At 36.5% G+C, this 25,531-nt stretch overlaps 1 protein-coding gene across 2 annotated transcripts in view; it reads left to right on the top strand.

Moving 5' to 3' along the window:
• The window catches only part of DPP8 (dipeptidyl peptidase 8), a 49,495-nt gene that overhangs the window by 14,659 nt on the left and 9,305 nt on the right, over positions 1 to 25,531 (top strand). For both annotated transcript variants that reach the window (XM_052646262.1, XM_052646261.1), the window contains exons 5-15: positions 197 to 365; positions 6,111 to 6,221; positions 7,588 to 7,716; positions 8,261 to 8,322; positions 10,000 to 10,100; positions 10,873 to 11,050; positions 11,939 to 12,098; positions 14,726 to 14,805; positions 17,599 to 17,751; positions 18,005 to 18,140; positions 19,538 to 19,683. In XM_052646262.1, coding sequence (XP_052502222.1) covers positions 197 to 365; positions 6,111 to 6,221; positions 7,588 to 7,716; positions 8,261 to 8,322; positions 10,000 to 10,100; positions 10,873 to 11,050; positions 11,939 to 12,098; positions 14,726 to 14,805; positions 17,599 to 17,751; positions 18,005 to 18,140; positions 19,538 to 19,683 — 1,425 coding nt within the window. The remainder of the gene's footprint in view (positions 1 to 196; positions 366 to 6,110; positions 6,222 to 7,587; positions 7,717 to 8,260; positions 8,323 to 9,999; positions 10,101 to 10,872; positions 11,051 to 11,938; positions 12,099 to 14,725; positions 14,806 to 17,598; positions 17,752 to 18,004; positions 18,141 to 19,537; positions 19,684 to 25,531) is intronic.

Below are 25,531 nucleotides of genomic sequence, written 5' to 3'. Positions count from 1 at the left end.
GAAAAAAATGATTTGTTTCTTGTAAGTTAAGACATATAAGTACATTTTTCTGGAGAGCAGTTATCACAGTTGATATTATACTTGGGATTATTATTCATTTTATAGGAAGGGTACCAGCAAACACCCTGTATTGTATGTATGTAAATGCGTATGTATAAGCCTGATACTTGCCTTTAAATGTTGTTTACTTTTCTAGCAACAACCCTTACGGCCCAATTTAGTGGAGACGAGTTGTCCCAACATTCGGATGGATCCAAAACTATGCCCAGCTGATCCAGACTGGATTGCTTTTATACATAGCAATGATATTTGGATATCAAACATTGTAACGAGAGAAGAAAGGAGGCTCACTTATGTGCACAATGGTAATTCAGGTTCTTCAAATCAATTTTCCTAAAAAGTATTTTTAAAATTTAATTTGCCTTTGCTTACATTTTGGAATAAAAGCATGCTGGATGATCTTTGTATTTTAAATTTAAGTCTTTAAAATTAAAAAACAAATATAACTTTTTTTATAAACTTGTATATATCACCTCTAGAATGCTACTTGTTTTTTTTTGAAGTTGATGGCTATGTTTAATGTCTTGATTTTGCTGATATTATAGGTGTCTTCACATGTCCAAAATAATCAAGTATATATTCAATGCATGCACTTTTAATGTCAATTATACCTCAGTAAACCTTAGAAAAGATGATAGTGAAGCTTAAAACAACAAAAAGAATACAAGTTTCTGAGAACACTAGATTACATAAAATTTCCTATGGGGTAGAAGAAAGAACTACCTCTACCACCACCAAAAATGAAATAACAAACAAAAAGAATCATTGTAATGCTAGCATATTTAATGGTTATTTTCAGACAGCACAACAGTAGCACTTCTCTGATTGAAATAAAATTTAATTTTAAAAAATCTTGTTTTTAGGAAAACAAATAGAAAAACTCAATACACACTGTAAGAACTACGTAAAAATGTATTTTCCCTTTTTGGAGAGCCTACTTAGTTATTTTGTCATAATAGGAAAAATAAAACTTTCTATGTTTTGGAAATATTCAATTTTTATTGAAATGACGTTAATAATGCTAAGCACTACTAAAAGGGCTTCCCTTGTGGCTCAGCTGGTAAAGAATCCGCCTGCAATGCAGGAGACCTTGGTTCGATCCCTGGGTTAGGACAATCCCCTGGAGAAGGGAAAGGCCACCTATTCCAGTATTCTGGCCTAGAGAATTCCTTGCGCTATATATATAGCCCATGGGGTCGCAAAGAGTCAGACATGACTGAGCCACTTTCACTAAAAGCACAGAAATGATATGGATTTTTTTCCTTTTTCCTCTAAAGCTCTTATACAAATGAAAGAAGGGAAGTAGTGTTTGGTTTTTTTTAACATGGAAATAGACCTTAAGGTTAAGCTCCATGATGAAGGACAGTCCCTCTAAAAATTTATTGTCCAACTTTCCCATAATTTGATGGTCATAAAACTGATTTATTGGGCATGGGCATCTTCCTTAATAAATTATTTTAGAATATGATAGTGTATTGGCAACAGATTTTTCATTAGGATAGTCAGTGTTATAGAAGAAGCCTTTTCCTGAGCAACTTACATTGATTTAAAACACTGAATAGAAGTCAAGAAATCTGTTCTAACCATTGTCAATCAACAAAGATATATCAAGTTCCTGTGTGCCAGACAGTGTGGAAGGAACTAAGGATACAGAATTGAAAAAGACATAGTCCTGGCCCTACAGGAAACTTTATAAACAAATAACAAAACAGAATGATAAATAGCAAACATTGGGTGTTATAAGAGTACAAGCCAGGGTAGTGGTCCCAGGAGGCTTACCTGAAGCGATGATACTTAGTGAAGTCACTCAGTCATGTCCGACTCTTTGCCACCCGTGGACTGTAGCCCACCAGGCTCCTCTGTCCATGGGATTCTCCAGGCAAGAATACTGGAGTGGGTTGCCATTTCCTTCTCCAGGGTATCTTCCCGACCCAGGGATCGAACCCAGGGCTCCCACATTGCAGGCAGACACTTTAACCTTTCAGCCACCAGAGATGACAGTTAAACTGCTCTCAACTAGTGACTGTACATTAGCCAGTACACTCCAGTCAAGAGGACAGCCTGGAAAGGCCTTGATGCAGAAGGCATCGTAGTTGGTATGAATTAGAAGCAGTCCTACGCTCCTAAAGCATGAGGTATGAGTCAAGATATAGACAAAGATGAGGCTGGAACATAAGGGCAAGGAGAAGGGTGGACAGTTTCTTATGTAAATGAACATGGCCTTTATCATGATATGGGGGTTCACTGGAAAAAGCTTTTAGCAGTTGAGTAGTGTGGTCAGAGTCATATTGTAGATAAATTGTTCTGAATAGTTTGTGAAAGTTATATTTGAAAAGTGCAAGTCTAGAGAGAGGGCAAAGCTTAACTAGTGTAAATACTGTAAATACCCAGGTTTTAACAACCTAAAACTAGAGTGTAGAATAGAGAAAAGGGGGTGGAGTAGGGAAATTTTTAAGTAAAATGTCCATATTTTGGTGTTTAATGAGTCTTCATCTGGAGTCAGGAAGTCGGGACAGCTACCACTGGCAAAACAAAGTTTAGGTTAGTAGTTAGTAAATCTGGGTTGGAAATCCTAGCCATTTGTTCATGGTTTCAACAAACATTAGAGACTCACTATGTACTAGTTATTGTACTTGGGGCTGGGACTGCTTTGACAGTGACTGTTAGAAATAAGGCATGTTTTTAGTCTGTATGTTTTTTCCTTCAGTAGAATTGTTTTCCATACAGGATTATTGTGAAGATTGGCAGAATTTAAAGTAGAAACCACTGAGATCCTGCTGGATGTGTGTGTATCCTGGGTGTGTGTGTGTGTTGGAATTTATTTTACAGATCTGAGAAGTGATTCTCTCGTGTGACATTTCTCTTTTAACAGTTTTATTTATATTTGGCTGTGCTGGGTCTTCGCTGCTGCGTAGGCTTTTCTGTAGTTGCGGTGAGTGGGGGCTACTCTTCGTTGCCATGTGTAGGCTGCTTATCGTGGTAGTTTCTTTTGTTGCAGAGCAAGGGCTGCAGGCACATGGCCTTCAGTAGGTGACGCACATGGGCTCGGTATTTGCACTCACAGGCTCTAGAGCACAGACTCAGTAGTTGTGCACAGGCTTAGTTGCTCCGTGGCGTGTGGGATCTTCCCAGACCTGGCATTGAACCTGTGTCTCCTGCATTGGTAGGCAGGTTCTTTACCACTGAGCCAGCAGGGAAGCCCACTATAATAGTATTTTTATTAATTTCTTTTCTGTGCATGTAGGTATATGGTATATTTTTTATTTTCAGGGTTAGAGTAGTAGTTAAAAGTACCATCTAGAACTGGAGTATCTAGATTTGAGTCTCATCTACTCTTTTTTACTTCTTTTCTTTTGAGTAAGTTGTTTAACCTATCTTTGTTTTCATATCTGTGAAAAGGTTAATGAATAGCATGTCATCATAGGTTGTTATTGAAGTTTTAATATTTGCGAAGTGTTTTAGACAGGGTCTGAAATTTGTTTATTTAGAGAAGTAGGTAGAGAGTAAGCATCATCACTTTTATTTCTCTTCTCACAATAAATTTCCAAATGAAAGCCTTTTGCACGGGTTTATTAGTCACTCAGCATGTGCATTTGCTTATTCTCTGCCTTGTGTATAGAGAAACTTAAAAGTAACATCATACCAACCTCTACTCTCAAAGGACATATCTTATTGGGAGAACAAGGTGATACCATTTATTCATCTAATTAATCTTAGTGATTGAGGTCATCACCAGGGACGCCTGTAATAAGTGATAGATATAAATGACTGATACATATTATCACATCTACAGGAGAACAAAACATAAAACAGTATGGGAGGTATAACTTTGGAGTCGTTGAATGATCCAAGAAAGCTGAGCACTGATGGCTACATCATTAATTACAAAATTCAGAAACCCGGAAAACGGAGCTTAGTTTTGATTAAGTTGTTGTGAAAACTTCTTTGCTGGCAGGATGTGACCTGAACTGACCTGAGGTTATTTATAGTCCTCATCCTCCTTAGTTTGCCTATTCCTAAATTTGCTGCAGGAATATTAGTGTATTTGATTACCCTGCTGGAGATACGACATAATTATGTGTTGATATATAAACATGAAAAGAATCCCACAGATTCTGTGTTCTGAACACTTCTGGACTCAAAAGTTTGTTGTTGTTTTCTTACTTGATTTTTATTTTATATTAGAGTATAGTTGATTTACAGTGTTGTGTTAGTTTAAGGTGTATAGCAGTGATTCAGTTATACCTATTCTTTTTCAAATGATTTTCCCATTTAGATTATTACAGAATATTGAGTAGAGTTCCCTGTGATTTACAGTAAGTCCTTTTGGCTTATCTAATATTTTATATATAGTAGTTTATTTATGTTAAGAGTGCCAGTTTCTTTTCTTTTATGTGTTTGTATAGAAACCAATATTTGTTGTTTAGTCACTAGTGCTGTCCAACTCTTTCGCCATTTCCTTCTCAAAATTTTTTGGTAAGGAGCAACTGGTTCATATTACACAATCTTTTCAGACAATATATATAGAAAATACAGATAAGAAAAAAATAATACATTGAAACTTACCTGTAAAATTAAAATCACTGAAATATCACTGTACACCCATTAGAATTGGAGAAGAATTCTCATACATTGCTAGTAAGTGTATAAAATAATACAGATACTTTGGAAAACTATGTGGCAGTTTCTTATAAATTTAAACATAAAATTCTATTCCAGCCATTTCAGTCCTAGGTTTTTATTCAAAGAAATGAAAACATATGTTCACAAAGATTTTTATACAAGAATGATTTCTGTTGAGCTCTTTCAGATTTTGGTCTGTTGGCTAAGTGCACATAGCTTAGCTAACTGTTAGGATTGGATGAAACCTATGAATATAATAAATGTCAGAAGACCTATAAGTATTTAACCTATCATTGTATATCAGAGTTTCCATGGGGATAATTCAAACTTCTGTCAGTATCCTGACTGATCAGAAAACTTGAATGAAAATCAGAAATCTCAGGGAAAAACACAAAAACGTTTTCTGCACAGTAAACTTTAAACATCAAATAAGATTAAAATCTTACATTTTTATAAACTGATAAGTGACATTTATCAATTGATAAATAACATTTTTAAACAAATACTTAGTTTGCTTCAGATGAATTTTTTCTGAGCAAATGTGTGAGTTTCAGAATTGAAAATAAAATTCTTAGCTGAAACTGATGTATCAGACTTCTGTTTTGTTGTAAGATCAAGTCTCATAGAAACTATACAAGAATATATTTACTTGTACACAAACTCACCGTGGAATGTGAAGTTTTTGAGATGGAGAGATAACTTGAATTCTGTGAACACCCCAATAAATGTGACTAGTGTCAGAAAAATAAAAGAATGATTTTAGCATCTTTATTCATTATAGCAACTAGAAGCTGTTCAGATGTCCATTAACAGATGAATGGATAAAAAAATTGTGATATACAATGGATTACCACTCAGCAACAAACATAAAGTATGTACTGTATGATTTCACTTACATGAAAGTCTGGAATATGTAAAACTAACCTTTGGTGATAGAAATCAGATCAGTGGTGCTTCTGAGGCAGGAATGGACATTGACTGGGAAGGGACATGAGAATGGAAATATTCTGTGTCTTGGTAGGCTTAGGAGAGTTACAAGGCACCATGACCCTTCTCGTGTATTCTTTTCCCCATGGTCCTAGCTAAATGGGAAAATAAAACCTGACATTTATGGAGCACGTACTGTGATGGTTCAGGCTTTGTTGTAAGTACTTTATGAAAAATAGCTCATTTAGTCCTTATAACAACCATATAAGGTAGGTTCTTATTCCCATTTACAAATAGGACACTGCAACGGAATGTGATCAGGTGATTTGCCCAGGATCAGTCATTTGGTGGATGATGGAGTCCAGATTTGAATTCAGTCCATTTGGTTTCACAGTTCACCACGATACTATAGCTGCCTTTCAAAATAAATGGATCATTCTGCTTTGTACCTGTGAAAAGAAGAGAACTTCTGTGAAAATTTTGCCTTTATGTTTGTTTAGAGCTAGCCAACATGGAAGAGGATCCCAGATCAGCCGGAGTTGCTACCTTTGTTCTTCAAGAAGAATTTGATAGATACTCTGGTTATTGGTGGTGTCCAGAAGCTGAAACAAGTAAGAGGGTTCAAAATAATATACTATAAGTCAGTTAAAGTATTATGAGATTCAACTACTGGTTAGTTAACTGCACAGATTCTTAATTCTGATAGTAGATTCTTAAGTGATAAAGATTGGATCCTACCAGTAGTTACTGCGAATATTCAGGCTGTATACCACCATAATGAATTCTCATAAAAAACAATTATTTGTATTATGGTTCAGTGCCCCAGGTCCTTCAACTCTCCTTGCCAGTTTTTCTTTCTTTTTTTTCATTTTTAATCTTGGCATGGCTGCACCATGCAGCTTATGGGATCTTAGTTCCTCTATCAGGGATCAAACCTATGCCCCCTGCCTTGGAAGCACAGAGTCTCAACCACTGGACCACGTGGAAGTCCCGCCAGTTTTTCATCTAGAAGCTGGTTGGTGGCAACTAAAAATACCACCCTTTAGTGGGAGTTGCTATAAAAATATAGGATTGCCTAGAGAGTCTGCATGAACAGATGGCCAAATTAGTATATGAATGGATCAGGATAAAAAGGCAAAAATTCCTTTTTTCTTTGTGAATTCACAAGTATTTCACTAGCTGAGAAACAGCTCTCTAAAGCAGAAGCTTTCAAACTTTTTGACTGTGATCTGGTTAGAAATTTGCTTTACATTCTAGCCTAATACATTGTACATATATTCTATATAAAACTGAAAACAAATTTCATGAAGCAATGCTTAATCTTACATGCAATGCACTCATATATTTTTTTTGCTTGTCTTATTTTTAAAATGCTGATTATGACCAGGTAAAAGATTTCATGACCCACTAATGGATTGCATGTAGCATTCTGAACACATCTCTAAGGGACCATGAAAAGTATTTATATTTAAGCCATATCTTAGATTTGGACATTTTAAAATGTAAAATGTTTTGCCATAACTCTGTTGTTAAAACAAGATTATGACATGAATTAGAGAAACCATTTAAAAAAACCTGGACTCCTTTAAAGTGGGGTTTATTTTGTTATAGCAAATATTGTAAGTGTAATAATTCCTGAAAGGAATGCATTTTAAGGTATGCAGGAACTGAAATCACAAATCTGTTTCTTCCAGAGAGAGAGAGAGAGAGAATGTGTGTCTCTGTGTGTGTCTCTGTGTATGTGATGATTTTCAGTTTTTATCTCCAAAAGTAGTAACCTGTAACCAATAAAAGTGGCTTAGCAGTAACTCACCTTGCTACTGCAAAGATTAGTAGTATTTTCATACATGAAAGGGAATATATTTTATACATAAACTATTTTTTACTATGGGAAATAGAATACTAGAGGGAATGGTCAATTGTGATGATTTTCTGGCATAGTGCTCCCAAATTTTCAATATTTAATTTCCTTTTAAGCTCCCAGTGGCAGTAAAATTCTTAGAATTCTATATGAAGAAAATGATGAATCTGAGGTGGAAATTATTCATGTTACATCCCCTATGTTGGAAACAAGGAGAGCAGATTCATTCCGTTATCCTAAAACAGGTACTGCATTCCACTGATGTTTATATACACTCATTCCTACTTTTCAAACAAGATTCTTCTGCATTCATTCTAAAGTTTGGTTAACGTTGATCCTTTACAGACCGAAGGATAGATTGTTAAGTGTCTCTGAAGTAAATTTTTTTTAATTATAGGCTGATCCTTTTAAATTATTTCAAAGGTAGGGAAGTACACAAAACTGATTATTTCAAGGAATGGATAAAGAAGTATCTTTGCTACAAAATAAAGATTTTTAAGGGATTATAATCTTAATAAATTAGCAATTTTTTTCCCATATTGCTATTTACAGCATTTCAATTGTGAAATGATACAGGATTCTCCTTCATTACCTACTAATTCCTAATGTTTTTTGGCTCCTTCTTTTATAGTCATATTGAAAATTATGAATTTGAGATAGAATTTTGAGTTTTTTATGTAATAAAGCCCTGACTAAATGCAATATTCCTGATTTGACTAAAAAGGATTCATCTGGTAAAATTACTTTGAATAGCTTTTTATTACTATTTGTTTATATCTCTTCCTAAAGGCACAGCAAATCCAAAAGTCACTTTTAAGATGTCAGAAATACTGATTGATGCTGAAGGAAGGGTAAGTATAAAATGCTGAGTTAACTTTTTGTATCATTTGTCTGTCAACAGAGATTGTAGATATGCTTTCTTATATTTTCGACTTGTGGAACTTGCTGAGACATCTGTAGATCATGATTTCAGGTTGACCTTATTTTCTGCTTTGAAAACTTTCTTACTGGTTCCCAAGTTAGGAATATGGGGAGATGCATATTTACCGTTGCTTTGCAGTAGTTTTTCCTCTTTGCCTTTGTTAATTCTCCAGATCAGTATTTCTTAAATAGTGGTTATTGACTGATGAGTTACCCTATGTGTTGAATAGTTGTCTGTCTTAGATTAAATATCCCTCATGTCTTTTATACTGCTGCTTTCCACAGTCAGGTGCCTATAAGCTTAATGTGCACATAATTAATTAAAAAAACAATCTTCTCTGCTAGACTTTTTAAAAACAGCTTTATTGAAGTGTAATTCACTTACAATGTAATTCACTCATTTAAAGTTTAAAATGGCTTTTAGTAGATTCTCAAGATTTGTGCAGCTATCACCACGGTCAATTTTAAAACATTTTCCTTACTCCTAAAGGAAATTCACATCCCTTAGTTATCACCCCCAAACCTCTCCATGGCCCCCAGCCCTAGGCGGCCACTAATCTGTTTTCTGTCTATGGATCTACCTATTCTGGACATTTCATATCAATGGAATCATACAGTATCTAGTCTGTTCTTTCACTTAACATCTTATTTTCAAGCACTAATCCTGTGGCACCAACTAACAACACTTCACTACTTTTTATCACCTAAAAATACTCTATTGTGTGGCTATATACCACATTTTATTTACCCACTCATCAGTTTTAGACATTTGGGTTCTTCCAAATTTTGGTTACTAAACGTAATGCTACCAATAATGTGGGTGTACAAGTTTTTGTACAGTCATACATTTTCATTTCTCTTGGTTAGATACCTAGGATTGAAATTGTTGGGTCGTATTATAATTCTGTATTTTAACCTTTTGAGGAACTTCCAAACGGTTTCCGCAGTGGCTGCACTACTTTATATTTCCAGCAGCAGTGTATGAGGTTTGCGACTTCTCCACATCTTCATCAACTCTTGTTATTATTTGTCTTATAGCCATCCTAGGGGATTTGAAGTTGCATCTTATTGTGGTTTTGATTTACATTTTTCTAATAACTAATGATGCTGAGCATCTTTTCATGTGCTTATTGGCCATTTGTATATCTTCTTTGGAGAGCAATCTATTCAGATCCTTTTGTTCATTTTTAAAAATTTATATTTTAAAGTGTGTAAGCCAGACTATTTAGGGAAAAAAGTTTGCTTATTCAAGACCATTTCACTAATATATTATACATATAGTATTTTACACTAAAATGTAAAGAACTAGAGACTACTATTTTTCTTAGATACTGAAGTCTGTAAAGTGATTAAAATCTGATTTTACCAGTTACTATCAAGAGTTCTATTAGTATAAACTCATGGAAAAAATCTTTTAGACTGTGCTTCTTTTAGTTAGAACTTTTTTAGACATAAAGAGCACCAGTAAAGGTAACCCATGACTTACTGCTGGTTTTGCTATATCCTGTGTACCTAAGACTGAACAAGTGTCATGCTGTTAAAGATAGTGCTTTAAGTAGACCAGTATCAGTCTTCTGTAACTAGATCCCTTTTTTCTTTTTCAATAGATTATAGATGTCATAGATAAGGAACTAATTCAGCCGTTTGAGATTCTGTTTGAAGGAGTTGAATATATTGCCAGAGCTGGATGGACTCCAGAGGGAAAATAGTGCGTATGTTAAATTGTCACTTCTTTACAAATAATTTAGGACCCAGAACTGTCTGTGCTGTTAGGCCCTTCCTTTCCTTTGGAGCTGTTTTCACATGTAAATTTGCAAGGTAGTTCGTTCTGCGCAAAGAATTTTTCCTGAACTCAGTGCACTTGTAATCCTATAAGCATAGGTGCATTGCATTTTATGTCTGTCTCTTACTTAGCCAGTGACAGTTTCACAGTGTTATTTGTGGTTAAAGTAGGACTTTCAGGCTCATATGTAAGTATATGTATTTTTTTAATTGTATAATTTAAGCAAAAATATTTGTACAGCCTTATGTGAAGATGTACATGTATTTCCTGTGTCTGATGTGGACAACAGGAGTTTTCATGGGGCTGGCATTTGTTGACATTAAAGGGAGAAAATAATTTCAAAGGCCATCTGTGATTTTGGAAATTTAAAGAAAACTACTTTTAAAACCTCTACTCAAGCTTAACTATAAAAAAATAAGTGGAATATGTGTACCTATGGCTGATCCATGTTGATCTAAGGCAGAAACCAACACTGTATTTTAATTATCCTTCAATTAAAAATAAACTTTAAAAAATAAATGTAGAATGAACTAATACTTTTCATTAGCTGTTTATAAGTGATAATTTAACATATACTAAAACAATACTGTCACTTGATTACAGAAATAACTGATGGTTGCTAGGGGAAAGATTAGTGGAATATTCGTTTTCCGAAAGTGAGCTTTATTTTGTTCTTTTCTTTTGTTTATTTAAATAGTGCATGGGCCATCCTACTAGATCGCTCCCAAACTCGCCTACAGATAGTGTTGATCTCACCTGAATTATTTATCCCAGTAGAAGATGATGCCATGGAAAGACAGAGATTCATCGAGTCAGTGCCTGACTCTGTGACGCCACTGATTATCTATGAAGAAACAACAGACATCTGGATAAATGTATACATGTTTTCTTGTAATACTTGGTTTAAATATTTTCTCAGAGTGCTAAAGTAAATGAAGCTTGATAGCAAACTATCAAAAGAAATTTTTTAAGTTCACAGCAATTTTGAATGTTATTTGCTTAGTTTGAACATTTCAAATGGGAATGTTGGTTCCATAATGGGGAATGGTTTGTAGATGAAAGGTCGATGCCATTCCAATGACATCTCCCTGGATGCTGAATTGCCCTTGTTTCTGGACACATCAGATATTGAAAACACAACCTCACCAGTGCCTCTTAAGAGGACCACGAGAGTCCTGACTAGAAAAAACTTTCTATTTTAAGTTGGTAAACTATCCCAAAATATACCAGTTTTGGATTGAATCTTTCATTTTCCAGTTTAAAGGAAAAAACTTACACAAGGTACAAAATAAATAAAGCCAGTTCACTCTCCTCTGGCTGCATATAGGCTTCATGTGATCCACCTAACACGTAACATCTGTTTTCCCTTGAATTGTTAGAATATTTCTCTCTAGAAAAGAAAAGTAAAAAAACATTTTTTCTCATAATTCTTGTAATATTTATATCATTAAATAAACTTTGTGCCATTTTTCAAAGAATTGTAGAGATGGTGAGTAAGGAACAGCTTTTGGTTGTATTTTTCATTTTTCTCCATTTGGAAACATTTATTTCTTGGTAGATGATGTCTTTGACTAAAGTAAGATAAATATGAAAGGCCCAGGAAAAATCTGTAATTTGTACATATACCATACCGCATAATCTGACAGTTACTTATATTTCAGAAAATGTTTATCAAGTAATTCTTCTTTCTCTCTGGCTTAGTCAAATTGTTTGCATAGTATTCTCATTAATGTATATACTAAATTAATCTATTTATTTTACAGATCCATGACATCTTTCATGTTTTTCCCCAAAGTCATGAAGATGAAATTGAATTTATTTTTGCCTCTGAATGCAAAACAGGTTTCCGTCACTTATATAAAATCACATCCATTTTAAAGGAGAGCAAATATAAACGATCCAGTGGTGGGCTGCCTGCCCCAAGTAAGAAGTTATTTTCTATTTAAAAAGAGGCAGAAGGTGGGAGGGTATATATGAGGTAGCTAGAGCAGTCAAATTCATAGGCATAGAAAGTGGCTGCCAGGGGCTGAAAGGAAAATGCGTAAGCCTAGAAAAAATGAAATAGTGCATTGGATACTTCTGTGTTTTTAAAAAGACTGAGTATGGTTTTCTAATGTAATAATACAGAGTTTGTTTTAGAATACTGGACATTTAATGATGTTATGCTGTATGCTTTACTGCCATTTATAACTTAACAGACTCAACATAGCCATTTTTTAAAAATTGTGGTAAAATATGCATAACAAAATTTACCATTTTAAGTGTGTGGTTTCTTGACATTAAGTATATTCCCTGCTGTTCTGCAACCATCACCACTATCCATCTCCAGGATTTTTTTTTCGTCTTTCAGAACTGATTCTGTCCAATAAGTAATATCCAATTTAGTGGTAAATAATTAATAGCTTCTCATTCCTTTCTCCTTCTTTCCCCTGGCAGCCACTTTCTATCTTTATGAATTTGACTGCTCTAGCTACCTCGTATACATGGAATCACACAGTATGTGTCTTTTAATGACAGGCTTATTTCATTTAGTATAGTGTCTTCAAGGTTTGTCCGGATTGTAGAATGTGTCAGATGTCCTGCCTTTTTAAGGCTGAATAATATTCCATTGTACATGTAAACACATTTTGTTTCCCCGTTCATCTGTCTATTAACAGTGAGGTTACTTCTTTAGACCATTTTAAATAATGCTGTAATGAGCATGAGTGGACAAATACCAGTTTGAAACCCTGCTTTCAATTCTTTTGGGTATATATCCAGAAGTGAAATTGCTTAGTATTTTAATTCTTTAAAGTTTTTTGAGGAACCACCACCATACACTTTCAACAGCAGCTGCACCTTCATACATTCCCATTAGAAAGTGCCCAGAAGTTCCAGTTTCTCTACATCCTTGCTAACGCTTGTTGTTTTCTGGGTGTAGTTCCTTTTTTGTTTGTTTTGGTTTGGTTTTGGTTTTTGGCGGGGTTTTGGTAAGAGCCATGCTAATGGATGTGCAGTGGTATATCGTTGTGCTTTTGATTTGCATTTTCCTAGTGTTTAGTAACATATTATTTAGCCAGTTTGTATCTCTTTAGAGATATGTCTATTTGAATCCTTTGTGAACTTTTTAATTGGATTATTTGTTTCTTCAACATGCCTTATAACATCATTCTTATTTGGGAAACACTGACCTACAGTTTAGGACAGCAGAGTGAATACTGCCTATGACTTGGTCCTTCTCTTAGCATGAATTTTTTTTTTTAAATCAGACTAGATCTCGTATATCCAAGATGGAGATTTCTTCCCTAAGAGCCTTAGTTTAATTTGACCCTTGGTGTGAAATTGCTCTTACTTGTTCCTCTGTTGTTCAGAAGTTAAATCTACTTAGAGATTCCAGAAAGTTTAGTGATGAAGACTGGTCAAAGAGCTATGAATAGTAATTCACTAAAACAACATTCTTGGGACAGGATTAAAAGACAACTTAAAATTTTATACTCGTATTGAAGAATAGGAAGCACTGTCACCTCAGCTGACATTCTTTTCAGAACACTTAGCCCCTGTTCCTCTCAGTGTCTGCTTCTGGGCCCTTCAACCTGTCTACCTCTTTCCATTTCCTTCCTTTTTACTTAGACTTTCTTGCTCCAGATCTTCGTCCTGTTCCTTGATGTCCATTTTATTTTCCTCTTCCCTCCTCTTTTTTCTTCCATAAGTGGCTATAATATGTAACAATTAGTATTTGTTATATATTAAATAATACTTATTTTCTGGTGATAAAATTTAAAGTACTAAGTTGAATTTTTGTATCTAAGAAAAACAAAATGAGTCTATTTTTTTTAACTTGAGTAGGACCCTACTTAAGATCCTATATCATCTCAGCCTCTTCTCAGCTATCGCTTTGAGAGCCAGAGCTGGCAGTAGCTAGCCAGAGAGCAGGGGTTACTTTCTTTTTTTATTTTAACCTTCTCCTTAGGCCACTGAGAGAGCCTCATCTACCAAGACAGAATCTTACCAAGATAAATGGAACATGTTGTTATTTGCTATGGTAATATTCAGTTTGTCTTTTGCAAATAATAAACAGTTGTATTAAAACTTTCCTTCTCTGGCTTAAGTAGTTTGTTGCCTTTCTAGAAGAAACGCCTCCTGGACGCATTAGATTGTTTTTGTCTGTCTAACCAAAGGTCTACAAATGCAAGTGCTTTTGAGTTCTTTTCTGTCTTTACCGTAAGAGTGTATTTTGCTGTTTTAACTTTAGTTACATGGATCATTCCATTACTATTATGAAGACTCATACTTGGAATTTTTTTACCTGTAGACTTTATGTTGAGGTGAAACTCACATGACATTAACCATTTTAAAGGGAATGTCCAGAATGAATGGTGGCATTTAGTACAGTCAGTGTTGTGCAGCTACTGCCTCTCTTTAGTTCCAAAGGATTTTCATTATTCTAGACGTAACTTTGACTTTTTCAGTGTTCCCTTTTTGAAAAAGAGGGTTTATAATACTATTTTTCATTGTTTCATTTGATTATAGTCTGATGTAAAGTACTGAATTATAATTATATTTATCTTTAGGTGATTTCAAGTGTCCTATCAAAGAGGAAATAGCAATTACCAGTGGTGAATGGGAAGTTCTTGGCCGGCATGGATCTAATGTATGTTCTTTTATTCTACTGATATGTTTAGTCAACATCAGCTGTGTGTATGCAGTACTGAAAATCGATAGTCCAACTTCATATGACCCCAGTGTTTTGAAAATACTGCTTCTGCTGCTAAGTCGCTTCAGTCGTGTCTGACTCTGTGCGACCCCATAGACGGCAGCCCACCAGGCTCCCCTGTCCCTGGGATTCTCCAGGCGAGAACGTGAGTGGGTTGCCATTTCCTTCTCCAATGCATGAACGTGAAAAGTGAAAGTGAAGTCACTGAGTCGTCTCCGACTCTTAGCCACCCCATGGACTGCAGCCCACCAGGCTCCTCCGTCCATGGGATTTTCCAGGCAAGAGTACTGGAGTGGGGTGCCATTGCCTTCTCCGAAAATACTGCTAGGGCCTCAAAAAACCCAAGTTGTTGGAAAGGGAGAATCTTAGTTTAAATTCTAAATCTCACCCATTTATTAGATGTGTTCTGGTTACTAAAGGTCACCATTTTCAGATGCAGTGTTGCATCTTAGTAAGGAATGGGCTGGTCCATACTTTCCAAGTCTCGCAAAAGTGAGTGAGGATATAGTTTGAAAATTATTTCTGAATCTCTTATAGACTACTTGTATCATTTCTGCATTAGTGCATTTACAGTTCCTGAGGTAGTGATGCTCTTCCATTCGCCTGTTTGTTTTATCTCACAAATTTAAAGTTTCATATACCACTTGCAAATTATAATGGACATTTATACAGAGCATAGATTGATAAGGAAGGGAGGAAGTCCACCCTCTGTTTCACTGTGGGCATATGGCTTGCTATAGCAATTCAATGAACTCTAATTTTTTTCTTTTGCCTTTCATAGTACCTTGTGCTTGTTTCAGCTTTCAGTTAGGTGGTCAGTTTCATGAGATCTCTAAGAGCTCCATCCTTTGTATGTGTGATACATAAAGTTAAGTTGAGGTATGCTACCAGGATTTAGTGGAGGCCTATGATTTCCTCAAATTGATTGAGAAATTTATTGAAGAATTATGTATACTGGCTACTATAGAAGTCACTCAGTTCCTTAGATGATAAAGGAGAACGAATGAAGATGCAGACCCCAGGTTTGTTTTTGTTGGTGTGATAACTTTAGGATATAATAGGATATATAGGTCGCCTATAACTTAGGCGACCTTTAAAGTCTCATTTCCACTGGCAGTGTCAGTTGGCCTTCTGGTTATATATTCAATAAATTTTTTTCTGTTTAGGGACCCTTAAATGTTACTGTCAGATGTTAGTGGAATTCTTAAGTTCTGATAATAAAAATTTACACTAATATAAACTTCATGCTATGTAATGGTTGGATAATACTGAGGGAAACCCCAAAATTATACAGAGCTGAACCTTATTTGGGCAACCTAAATGTCTTTCTATTACTTGCTATAATGTGCATCAGCTCTTTTCTATCATGCCTGTTTATGTGATATATTCATCTCTCTTTCTTACTCTTCTATTTTCCCTCTATTCTTGTGTTATTTTTTTTTTTAAGTTATCTTTCCATTTTCTACTTTTGCAGGTGACCTGTTCACCCAAAGATTTTTAATGCCAGTAATTGAGTAAATCTTTGAGGCTTTTAAGTCTGTTAGCCACTAGGATTCTCAAAGTGTGGTCACTAGACCACAAAGTATCAGTATCACCTGGAAACTTTAGAACTACTAGGCCCACCCTAGACCTCTTGAATTGAGAAAATTGTCTGGAGGTGGGATTCAGCAATCTGTTTTACAAACCCCTCAGGTGATTCTGATGTAAAGTTGTTACATGAAACAAAGAAAAAAGGAATAAGGAATTAACTATTTATTTAGTTTTGAAAGGCCTGACTTCTAACTGCTAAGTCAAGAGCAGAACCAGTCCTGACCTTTTACACAGATTAACACATACCTGTGAAGCTTCATGAAAGTTTGTTCTGCCATCTCTTATCCTTTGTATCCTTTCTATGTCATATAGGCCTTACTTAATGTCAGCTGTGTTTATTTCTATATCCATGCATGCTAAAATATGTTTGCAATGATTAAGAAGCTTCTTGAAGAAAATGTGGCATCTAAAAGTATTTGCTTTTAGAAATACACCTTTGTTTTCTGTATAAAAGTTTGGATTTTATTAAACATTATTTGAGTAGGCTGCTGGAAGATTTTGAAAAGGAACAATAAAAGCCATTTATTTAGAATCTCACTGTAATTTGGGAGGAATATTAAGTGAATTCAGCTGTGAGTGTACTGGCAGTTTTTTTGTTCAGAATGAAGACTTAAAAGATCCTTCATACTTATTTATAAACTATGCCAGTATTGAAACTGATGGAGTGATTGAGTAGAGTTATTCCCCAACCCAATAGATAAAACATTTTTGCAAATTTGTACAAAAGACCAAAAAAAAAAAAAAGAAAAACGACTGCCTAAGATACTGCTGCACTGAGAAATAGACAGGATGCTAAAATTAGACTCTCTTAGGTGTGCATGAATGGTTGACCTGAGCTGTGATATAGATATTTTTTCTCTGTAAAGGGTAGTTGTTTTAATGAAATAATTTTTGTATTTTAAGAAAAGCACACATTTTACCATATAGGAAATTAGCAGCAGCATGCAGCTCGGGCGTCCTTTTAACTTTCTGAACAGGATCAATTAAGACATGAACAAAACCAACTCAAGCTTATTAACATCGGTGACAAATTTTTAAAGAGAAGCACAAGTCGGAGTGTGACTCAGATGATTCTGAGTAAAATTGACTGGTCTTGCCAAGGTCATACTAGCACTGATTTTTATGTTGTTATTTTGACAGATCCAGGTTGATGAAGTCAGAAAGCTGGTATATTTTGAAGGCACCAAAGACTCTCCTTTAGAACATCACCTGTATGTGGTCAGTTACGTAAATCCTGGAGAGGTGACGAGGCTGACTGACCGTGGTTATTCACACTCTTGCTGCATCAGCCGGGTATTAAGTCCCTGTTTGAAAAGGGTTTCCTGTCATATAAAAAAATCTCTGCTCATATAATACTCCTTTTTAGTAACGTGAAAAGTGAAATGGCCTATAAAAACCTTAGCCTTAACTTTAGCATTGTATATATATTCACATAAATGGTCAGACAGTTATCATACTCCTGCTGTAGCATCAATGCAGATATAGCAACAGATAACCTTTTTTTAGTTTTCCCTGGGGGAAAAATAATTGTTTTTCCTTTTTCTAGCATTGTGACTTCTTTATAAGTAAGTATAGTAACCAGAAGAACCCACACTGTGTGTCCCTTTACAAGCTGTCAAGTCCTGACGATGACCCAACCTGCAAAACAAAAGAATTCTGGGCCACGCTCTTGGATTCAGCAGGTACTCATTCTCCTGAACCCGATCTTAAGCGAGATTAGTACATTAGTGCTCTAAACCCGTGTCGTAGGTCCACGTTTCCTGACAGAGCCTTCCTGCCCCTCACCACTGCCTGTCCTTCGGCTGCTGGCTGATCCCATCCCGCCTAGTCTATCAGTTATCAAATAAGGCTGGTTACTTCTTACTCCAGGCAGGAGAAAGACTGGAAGGCCTTTTTGAAAATAAGATTAAAATAATCAAGATTAGTCCAGGTTCGATGCATGATACTGGATGCTTGGGGCTGGTGCAGTGGGATGACCCAGAGGGATGGTACGGGGAGGGAGGGGGGTTCAGGATGGGGAACACGTGTATACCTGTGGTGGATTCATGTTGATGTATGGCAAAACCAATACAATATTGTAAAGTAATTAACCTCCAATGAAAATAAGTAAATTTATATTAAAAAAAAAGATAGCACTCTATAAAAAATAAATAAAAAATAAAATAATCAAGATAACAGCTAGGAAGTGATTTATTCACGTTTGGATGATTTCCCAGGTAAACAACTGAACTCGAATGTCATAGACTGAACTAGTATACGAGCAGGGAAGCTGTAGCTTTAAGGAATACCCAGCTGGTAGCTTTCTTAAACTTCTACCAGCACTTGCAATGGCCATCTTAATAAAAGATAAATCCTCATTTTGTATGGGAGTGAAGAGCACTGTGATTACCTGAATTTAAAATGCTTGACTTCTTAAATATAAATAATGGACTAATATATCTTTTAATTCATTTTATACCCAAAACCTTTTTTCTGTTAGGTATTTTCACTCATAAATATCTCCTAAGGGGTTAAGAAATTAGTGCAAAACCACAAGGTATAGGTATGTTCTGGTGTCCACAATTAGAATTTGTAATATGCCGATCTCTGCTTCAACTGGAACATACATCATCCAGTATACACAGACTTGGGAGAGGTCTGTGAAGCTTTCAAACACTGATCATGAATTTTTTTCCTGGGTTCTGATTAGACTTATTCTCTAATGATCATAAAGAAATGTTTTTTGAGCACCTGCTGTGAGGAAGTTAAGTTAATTTGTGCTCTCAGTTTCTCATCAGGTATATGGCTTAACCATTGATAAGTTATACAAGCGGAGAGTGAAGTATCTGTGTTCTGCATGTAAATACCTCCTGGGCTCCAATGATTATTGATAATACTTTGTATCTGCTTCTGAAATGGATAATTTGATGTCTTCATTAGATTTCCTTTTTAAATATAACTATTTGTGCTTAATTTCTTGCTTATCGTCTAAAGGAGGGATAGTTAGTTATTAGGGTAGTAGGTTTATGGTATTTTTCCCTTGCGCTCAGATTGTCAAGCTCCCATAAGAACTTTACAGAATGTGTTTACCTCCTCCCAGGTCCTCTTCCTGACTATACCCCTCCAGAAATTTTTTCTTTTGAAAGCACTACTGGATTTACATTGTATGGGATGTTGTACAAACCTCATGATCTACAACCTGGAAAGAAATACCCCACTGTGCTGTTTATATATGGTGGTCCTCAGGTAGGCATATTTCTGTACCTATGTGTATGTGTTTTCATTTTCTTCTTTTTAGATAATTTGTTATTTAAATGTCTGGTCAGTTGTTTAAGATTTGAGCATTGCTGAGCCTCTGCTGTTACTGACTCTGGCTTATGCTCTCATTACCCAGTTTAGGAGTTTAGGAAGCTGGGTTTTGTTAGGTAGCGAATTTGAAAATCAGTGTCACTTTCTTTTTTTTGGCCATGCTGCTTTGCTTGTGGGATCTTAGTTCCCCAACCAGGGATTGAACCAGGGCCCTTGGCAGTGAAAGTGCAGAGTCTTAACCACTGGACTGCCAGGGAATTCCCTCAATGTCAATTTCTTAATTCACAGTGCAGACTGTAACTGTCATGGGGAATGTAATAGTCATGTCAGTTAGTAAATATGTTGTATTCTAGGTAGAGAACTTGTTTGGAAAATGATATTAAATAATTAAATGTCTTGATTAATAAAGAATCTTAACAGATATTTTTGAAACCTTTGGTATCCTAATGAATTCCCCCTCTTCATTCTAAGGCCAGATCTCTCAAGCAAGCTATAATACTTTTATCAGCTAGTTAAGGCAGCTGCTGGAGAAGGAAATGGCAACCCACTCCGGTATTCTTGACTAGAGAATCCCGTGGACAGAGGAGCCTGGTGGGCTGCTGTCCATAGGTTCACACAGAGTCAGACACGACTGAAGCAACTTAGCATGCATGCATGCATTGGAGAAGGAAATGGCAACCCACTGCAGTATTCTTGTCTGGAGAATCCCAGGGACAGAGGAACCTGGTGGGCTGCTGTCCATGGGGTCACACAGAGTCGGACACGACTGAGCGACTTCACTTTCACTTTTCACTTTCATGCATTGAAGAAGGAAATGGTAACCCACTCCAGTGTTCTTGCCTGGAGAATCCCAGGGACGGGGGAGCCTGGTGGGCTGCCATCTATGGGGTTGCACAGAGTCAGACACGACTGAAGCAACTTAGCAGCAGACTTTAAACCCGAGGCTTCCAAGGTGGCATTAGTGGTAAAGAATCTGCCTGCCAGTGCAGGAGACCCAAGACATGCAGTTTCGATCCCTGGGTTGGGAAGATCCCCTGGAAGAGGACATGGCAACCCACTCCAGTATTCTTGTCTGGAGAACCCCATGGACAGAGGAACCTGCTGGGCTACAGTCCACGGGGTCGCAAAGAGTCATGACTGAAGCAGCTTAGTACAGCACATACTATTCTTCAGCACTGCAAGAAGTTTACATATTGGTTTTCTTTTTTTTCCTGCGTTAAATAGTAGCATGTGAGTATTAAGGAAATTTTACTGTCAGAGTAAAGTGTTTTGGTTAGGTAAGTTGGTTAACTGGTAATTTTTTTTAAAGTTTAATCTTGGTTATATATCTCACATTGAGCCCCTAAAGAAGTTAGAATTATACATATGTATATGTTTTTTTCCTAATATAACTCTCTCTCTCTTTTTTAAAATCTATTTTTGACTGTGCTGGGTCTTTGTTGCTATACTCAGGCATTCTGTAGGTTTGGCCAGCAGGGGCTACTCTTTGTTGCAGTTGCGCAGGTTCTCGTTGTGACGGCTTCTCTTGTTGCAGAGCACAGCTCTAGGTGCGTGGGCTTCCCAGCTTCAGGAGTTGCGGCTCCTGGGCTCTAGAGCACAGGCTCAGTAGTTGTGGCACATGGACTTAGTTGCACCGTGGCGTGTGGGATCTGCCTAGACCAGGGATTGAACCTGTGTCTCCTGCATTGGCAGATGGATTCTTATCTGCTGCACCATCAGGGAGGTCCAATTACAACTCTCTAGAATTCAGTAAATATCCTATTTTATAGTTATATCCAGTTATTCGGATCTGGAAGTGTATCTAGGTGTCAAGTTATCGAAAACATAAAAGGTAGCTACATAAGCCATAACATCTCAGCAGTGATGATCATATATCAACTTGTCACTTTGCCATTGTTTAATGTGTTTTACAAACAAAACATGATTTTCATTGTAGTTATCTACACATAAATTATGAAAGAGTTAAATGAGACTTCTCTTAAAAACTTGAAAGCCAGATCTTTGTGAACTTAAAGGTGTAACATAAAGAAATTCAAGAGAGAAACTACAGGGCACTCTTAAAAGCTTTACATGTTCTGTTATTTAAATAAGAAGGATGTTTCTTCTTCCCAATGAAGAAATGATATATGAGATATGTGAAAAACATACTATAAAAACTAGCTGGTTATCTAGATTTTTAAGACTAAAGGACTCCTTATATTAGTGAAGTGAAGTCGCTCAGTCATGTCTGACTCTTTGTGACCTTATGGGCTGTAGCCTGCTAGGCCCCTCAGTCCATGGGATTTTCCAGGCAAGAGTACTGGAGTGGGTTGCCATTTCCTTCTCCAGGGGATCTTCCCAACCCAGGGATTGAACCCAGGTCTCCCACATTGTAGGCAGACGCTTTACCGTCTGAGCCACCAGGGAAGCCCCCCTTACATTAGTAATTAAGTTTAAAAAGTCTAAGCCATATGAAAAGATAGTGTCACTAATCATTAGGGAAATGCAAATCAAAACCACAGTGAGATAGCACGTCATACCCTTTAGAATAGCTCTTTTTTAAGTAAAAAAGAAAATAATAAATGTTGGTAAGGGTGTAGAAAAATTGGAACTCTACTTTGCTGATGGGAATGTAAAATGATGCAGCTGCTGTGAAAAACAATATAGCAGTACTTCAAAAATGTATACATAGAATCATAATCTGATCCAGCAATTCCATTTCAGGCTATATACCCAAAAGAATTGAAAGCAGAGACTCGGATACTTGTTTGAGTTACAGGTATGCAGTGTCAATTGCAACATCATTCACAATAGCCAAAAGGTGGAAGCAACCCCAGTGTCCATTGATAGACAAATGGGTAAAAAAATATGATATATAAAGGAATATTATGCACCCTTAAAAAAGGAGGAAGTTCTGACTTATGCTACATGGATAAACCTGAGGATATTGTGCTAAGTGAAATAAGCCAGGCACAAAATGATGAATATTGTATTATTCCACTTGTGTGAGATACCCAGAAGAAGCAAATTCATAGAGATAGAAAGTAGAGTAGAGCTTGTCAGGGACTGGGGGAGGGATAGGGAATTATTGTTTAAAGATTTGAAGTTTCTGTTTCAGATGATGAAAAGGCTCTGGAAATCACTGGTGGTTGTACAACAGTGTGAATGTACTTAATACCACTAAAATATAGCTGTTTGCTTCTCAAAGTGTTCTTTGGTGAGGCCAGAGGAAAATCTGGTGTTCAGTCTGCAGGAAGATGTCACCATAAGACTTTGAGTGATAAAATTGGTTGGCACTTCAACCCATTGGGAGATCATTCATCCTTGTGTTTGATAATCATTTTGATTAGTTATGAAGAGACTCCTTAATGTAAGACCAGATCTTTCTACTAGCACACAGTAACCTTGCAAAATTTGATTAAATCCTAAAAGTGATCCAAGCCTTTTTTTTTTTTTCTTCCCTTGGTGGGTATTCAGGTCAAAGTGGAAGTCTTTTTGAATAAGGAACAATGTCTCAATTCATAACATGAAAGGAATTACTTCCTGATTAAATGTAGCAGTGCCTGCGGTAGGACATAAGTGAAACCAAGGAAAGCAACAAATAATTCTATTTGAAGTTGTTAAGGCTTATTGCTTTAAACTTTTTACTGATAACAGTAGTGTTGTTTGTTTAGAAGGCAATGGCACCCCACTCCAGTACTCTTGCCTGGAAAATCCCATGGATGGAGGAGCCTGGTAGGCTGCAGTCCATGGGGTCGCAAAGAGTTGGACACGACTGAGCGACTTCACTTTCACTTTTCACTTTGATGCATTGGAGAAGGAAATGGCAACCCACTCCAGTGTTCTTGCCTAGAGTATCCCAGGGACGGGGGAGCCTGGTGAGCTGCTGTCTTTGGGGTCACACAGAGTCGGACACAACTGAAGTGACTTAGCAGCAACCTAGAAACCTGTTAGAAACCCTGGAAAAGGCATGGAATTAGTGTATATCATGCTTACTAAGTGCTTCCTAGGCTTTGTTTGGTAAGCGTTAAAGTCACAAATCTCACATCATTATATCAAAAAATGAATGTCTTTCTCTGTACTTTTGATGTGTATTTAATCATGGATCATACCGTGGATTGTAAAAAGTTTTATTTCAACTATGTGTGAAATCAATACATGGTTATTAATAAAAGTGAATACCTTTAAAAATAAATAAGTAAAAATGTTTATTTAACAAATACTTATGATACTTCCTATGTGTTGGACACTGTTCTGCAAACATAAATGCATAAGTGAGGTTAAAATAGCAGAGTACAGGTTTTGAAGAATTGATAACTGAAGAAAACTTTTGAATTCTTGGTGCTAAAGGGCATTATGTTTAAGTGCCTTCTTCTAAGAAGATGCAGGCCTTGAGGCTACAAAGGCAAAAACACTGGCTCTGGGGGAAAATGTTTCTATCAGGCAGCTGAGGCCGTCTTCGGTGATTTACAGCAGGCAAAGAAGTGAGTTAATTTTCTTATATGTTCGTATTTGTGCTCTTCTAGGCTTACTGCTTCTTTTTGCAGCTCCCTTCCTTGAAAAACAAGCACCTTTGCCCACCAAACACCTCTTTCCAAGGTAGAAAGGAAAACCATCATTCTCTATTTTTCATTCATTCATTCAGCAAATAGTTACTGAGTGCCTGTTATGTACCAAGCAGTATTCTAGGCAGTGAGGATACCACAATGAACAAGTCAGACTAATGTCCCACCCTCATGAAGATTAATGAGGAAAATAAGATAAATTATATAACTTCATATAATGGCAGTGTTATGAATAATTGTTGAGAAGGAAGATAACAAAGTGACTAAAATGAGGGTTCTGATCGGAAGGTCAAGGAAGCTCTCTAAGGTTGCAGAGGATGAGAAGGGATGAGCCACGTTAAAGATCTAAGGGAAAAATAAATGTCAAGGTCCTTGGGTTAGAACCAACTCAATATAATTGATAGTAAGACTGGAATACAGTGCTCAAGGGGGAGAAATGGTATGAGATGAGGTGAGAGAAAATAGCCAAGGACCAAATATTGTAGGGTCTCGAATGCAGTGGTAAGGAGTTTAGATCTTACTCTGATCTAAATGCCCAACCATTAGAAGGAGCCAAGCTATAAAGTCATACTTGGTTTACATTTTTAAAACATCGTTCTGTTACTATGAGAATAGCTTATATGGAAGCAAGTATAGAAACAGAAAGACCTGTTTGGCAGTTGTTACAGTGGTAACTAAGCATCCAGAAGTTCAAAAGGAAGATTTTTGTACACGCCCACCTCCAGTCTAGCCCAGTAAATGATCAGTAGATGTTGATTGAGTGAAGATAGCATCAATTCTTATTTTAATTCCTGACTAACTTGGTTTTCCCAATGGTTTCCACCAGAGAACACTTTCTCAATTTTGCCAGAATGCATTTTTTGTTTATTATCTGTCTTTGTTGTTGTTCAGTCCCCCAGTTGTCTGACTCTTTGCGACCCCATGGATTGCAGCACTCCAGGCCTCCCCGTCCCTCACCATCTCCTGGAGTTTGCCCAAGTTCATGTTCATTGCATCAGTGATGCCTTCCAGCCATCTCTTCCTCTGACGCCCTCTTCTTCTGCCCTCAATCTTTCCCAACATCAGGGACTTTTCCAATGAGTCGTCTGTTCACGTCAGATGCCCAGGATACTGGAGCTTCAGCTTCAGCTTCAGTCCTTCCAGTGAATATTCAGGGTTGATCTTCCTTAAGATTGACTGGTTTGTCCCAGGTTCTGGCACCAAGAAACGGAACAAAACAAAACAAAAGATGGGTTTGATCT

Source organism: Budorcas taxicolor, chromosome 10 (assembly GCF_023091745.1).
Source record: "Budorcas taxicolor isolate Tak-1 chromosome 10, Takin1.1, whole genome shotgun sequence".
In the NCBI taxonomy this organism is placed as follows: Eukaryota; Metazoa; Chordata; class Mammalia; order Artiodactyla; family Bovidae; genus Budorcas; species Budorcas taxicolor.
Note: the sequence above shows the minus strand (reverse complement) of the source record. Positions and strands in the feature narration are given on the sequence as shown.